General features: G+C 34.7%; 1 protein-coding gene across 1 annotated transcript; it reads left to right on the top strand.

The window, feature by feature from the left end:
- Positions 1-343: 343 nt before the first annotated feature.
- LOC132274174 (protein CURLY FLAG LEAF 1-like) lies at positions 344-1473 on the top strand. Its single transcript, XM_059775374.1, has 2 exons — positions 344-626; positions 732-1473. Exons 1-2 carry the CDS (start codon positions 429-431, stop codon positions 1161-1163), a joined length of 630 nt encoding a protein of 209 aa, XP_059631357.1. The 5' UTR covers positions 344-428; the 3' UTR covers positions 1164-1473.
- Positions 1474-2457: the final 984 nt, after the last annotated feature.

The raw sequence follows: 2457 nt of genomic DNA, 5'->3' as shown, positions 1-2457 counted from the left end.
TATGTATTTAACCACAAAGATTGAGTAGTGATATTCAAATAGATAAATTTAGCAAAATTCTTTGACCCAATATCGTTAAACAAATGGAAGTCTTACTTCCTTATATTTTACATACATAAATGTTAAAAGCATTGGATCAAAAAAATCTGCCAAAACTAAAAGCATTTTCCCAAAGATTTGATTAGGAGTTACCATCCAAGCTCTGAAAACCAGCTTGAAATTATAGCAGTAATTGAAAAGCCAAACTTCACTAGAACAACACGTCATCAGTAGGTGGGCCCTTTTCTTTTCAACTTCAATTTGCCCCATCAGCTTCTCTCACCTATATATATATAACCACCCACAACAGCATCACTAGTATACCTGATCACATATATGTTTTTATAGAGAGAGAAAGTAGTGATCACCCTCATAGTGAAGAAGCAGCCATGGTTTTCTTACAAACACTCCTCTCACAAGCTCTAGGGAAGACAATCTCAGAGTCCCAGTTTAACATTTCATCAAAGAAGAGAAAATGGGAAGACCCTAAAGTTGATCATCAGGACCTCAAGAAGTCCATCTTCAACACTGAGCTACACCTCGAGACTCCATTACCTTTGGAGTGGCAACAATGCCTCGATATGAAGGTACCTTACTCTTTCATTCGAGATAAATATCACGTTCTCATTTTTTTAAAAGCGTGTTTGGACGAGAATAATACTGTATCTGACTTGAGATCTTGTTTCGATCAGTCTGGACAGATACACTTTTACAACACAAGGACTCAGAAGAGGACTTCAAAAGATCCGAGGTTGAGCCCTGACCCTGAGCCACCAAGTCCCAAGAATCATCATATGTGCTTAGACCTTGAGCTCAACCTACCATGTGGTTCGTCGCTCGTGAAGAACCATAATTCAACAAAGCATGAGTCTGGCGATGATCGTGACAGTGACTCGATTAATTCAAGTAGAAGTAAGAAGAGTTTGGAGGGGCTAACCCGAACACCATCGTGGTTGTCATTTGAAGGTGATGATAGAGAGATGGTAACGGCTGTGTGCAAGAGGTGTCACATGCTGGTGATGATGTGCAAGTCTTCTCCCGCGTGCCCAAACTGCAAGTTTTTGCACCCACCTGAGCAAAGCCCTCCCAACTTGTTCAAGAAAAGGTGTAGCCTCTTGTGTTGAAGCAAGCATATATATATATATATATATATATATATATAAAGAGAGATTAGTGTTTGGTATGGTATTTAGTAGCACATATATGTGCTACAGCTTTTATAATAGTGCCAACCTAAATGTCCAATATCGACCTTGAAGCCTAGAAAGCCTTAGTTGGCTAACTTTGTTCAACTTCTCTTTGTGAAGGGGAAAAATTAGGGAGGGGGGGACTTTATATTGTAAAATATACAGTTAGATGTATCCTTTTTTCAAATCCTATTATGCATCTCTAACGCATTCCTGCAAATTAAATATATTATTTGTTTTGGGTTTTGATGATACAAACTATTTTTTTTTTTTTTTTAACGAATGATACAAACTAAATGAAAAGTTCATATATGTGTGTGTTACGTGCCTGCCAAGCATGCATGGTAATTATAATTCTACAAGATAATTGAAGTTGTAAGGTCACCTACCTCCTACAATATTTATATCTCTATAATAAAATTTTCTTTAGCATATAGTAAGTTAAATTTAAAGTTGAGTTGATATTGTTCAACAAAGCTCAGCAGATGAGATAATCCAATTATTGCACTTAAATTTCGTTCTCTCTAATTTTTCAATCTAATATCCTAATATTAATTTAGTGCTTATAGAAAAAAGAAGTTTAATGTAAGTATAGGAACAAAATGACCTGGAAAAATAGTTCTGTATCGTTTCAAGAAAAAAAGATTGTCAACATCCATCATATTTTCAAAATAAACGAGGCAATGTCATTCCATTCCATGGTGTGTATTCTTGATATAAAATATTTTGGATAATATATGTGTGTGCACGTGTGTGTGTGTATTTATATATATGTTTCATTTTAACATATTCACATATCATGACCATATATAAATTAAAGCAAAGACTCTTACTACCACTTCTGATACATTAATGAGAATCCTGCATAGATATTTAGCAATCAATGAAAAATGTTCAACATGACATTAAGTAGCTACTGCAGGGAGATAAGATAAAAAATAAAAAATAAAAAATAAAAAAATTATATATATTGGGAAAAGATCTATATATAGACCACAGGTTTGCATAATCAAAATTAAGAAAATGTACTTATAAAAAATATCCTATAGAATATATTTGTGACACACCAGACTTTCATAAAAGACTGAATTAATGTTGCATCAGACAGGTGAGAGACACTTATGTCATGACTAAAACAGCTACTGACCATGTGACCACTTTCCTCGGAGGGCAAGTCCTTGCTAGGCTTAAGCAGAAGTGTGGGACAGTCCCTTCTATAATAGATTATATA

The sequence above is a fragment of the Cornus florida genome, unplaced genomic scaffold, assembly GCF_030987335.1.
Source record: "Cornus florida cultivar Cherokee Brave unplaced genomic scaffold, ASM3098733v1 CherokeeBrave_3.0.0_Hap2_Chr09, whole genome shotgun sequence".
In the NCBI taxonomy this organism is placed as follows: domain Eukaryota; kingdom Viridiplantae; phylum Streptophyta; class Magnoliopsida; order Cornales; family Cornaceae; genus Cornus; species Cornus florida.
Note: the sequence above shows the minus strand (reverse complement) of the source record. Positions and strands in the feature narration are given on the sequence as shown.

Coding starts and splice junctions, on each gene's coding strand:
- LOC132274174 (XM_059775374.1), top strand. CDS start 429: ATGGTTTTCTTACAAACACTCCTCTCACAAGCTCTAGGGAAGACAATC. Junction 627..731: donor AACAATGCCTCGATATGAAG/GTACCTTACTCT, acceptor TGTTTCGATCAG/TCTGGACAGATACACTTTTA.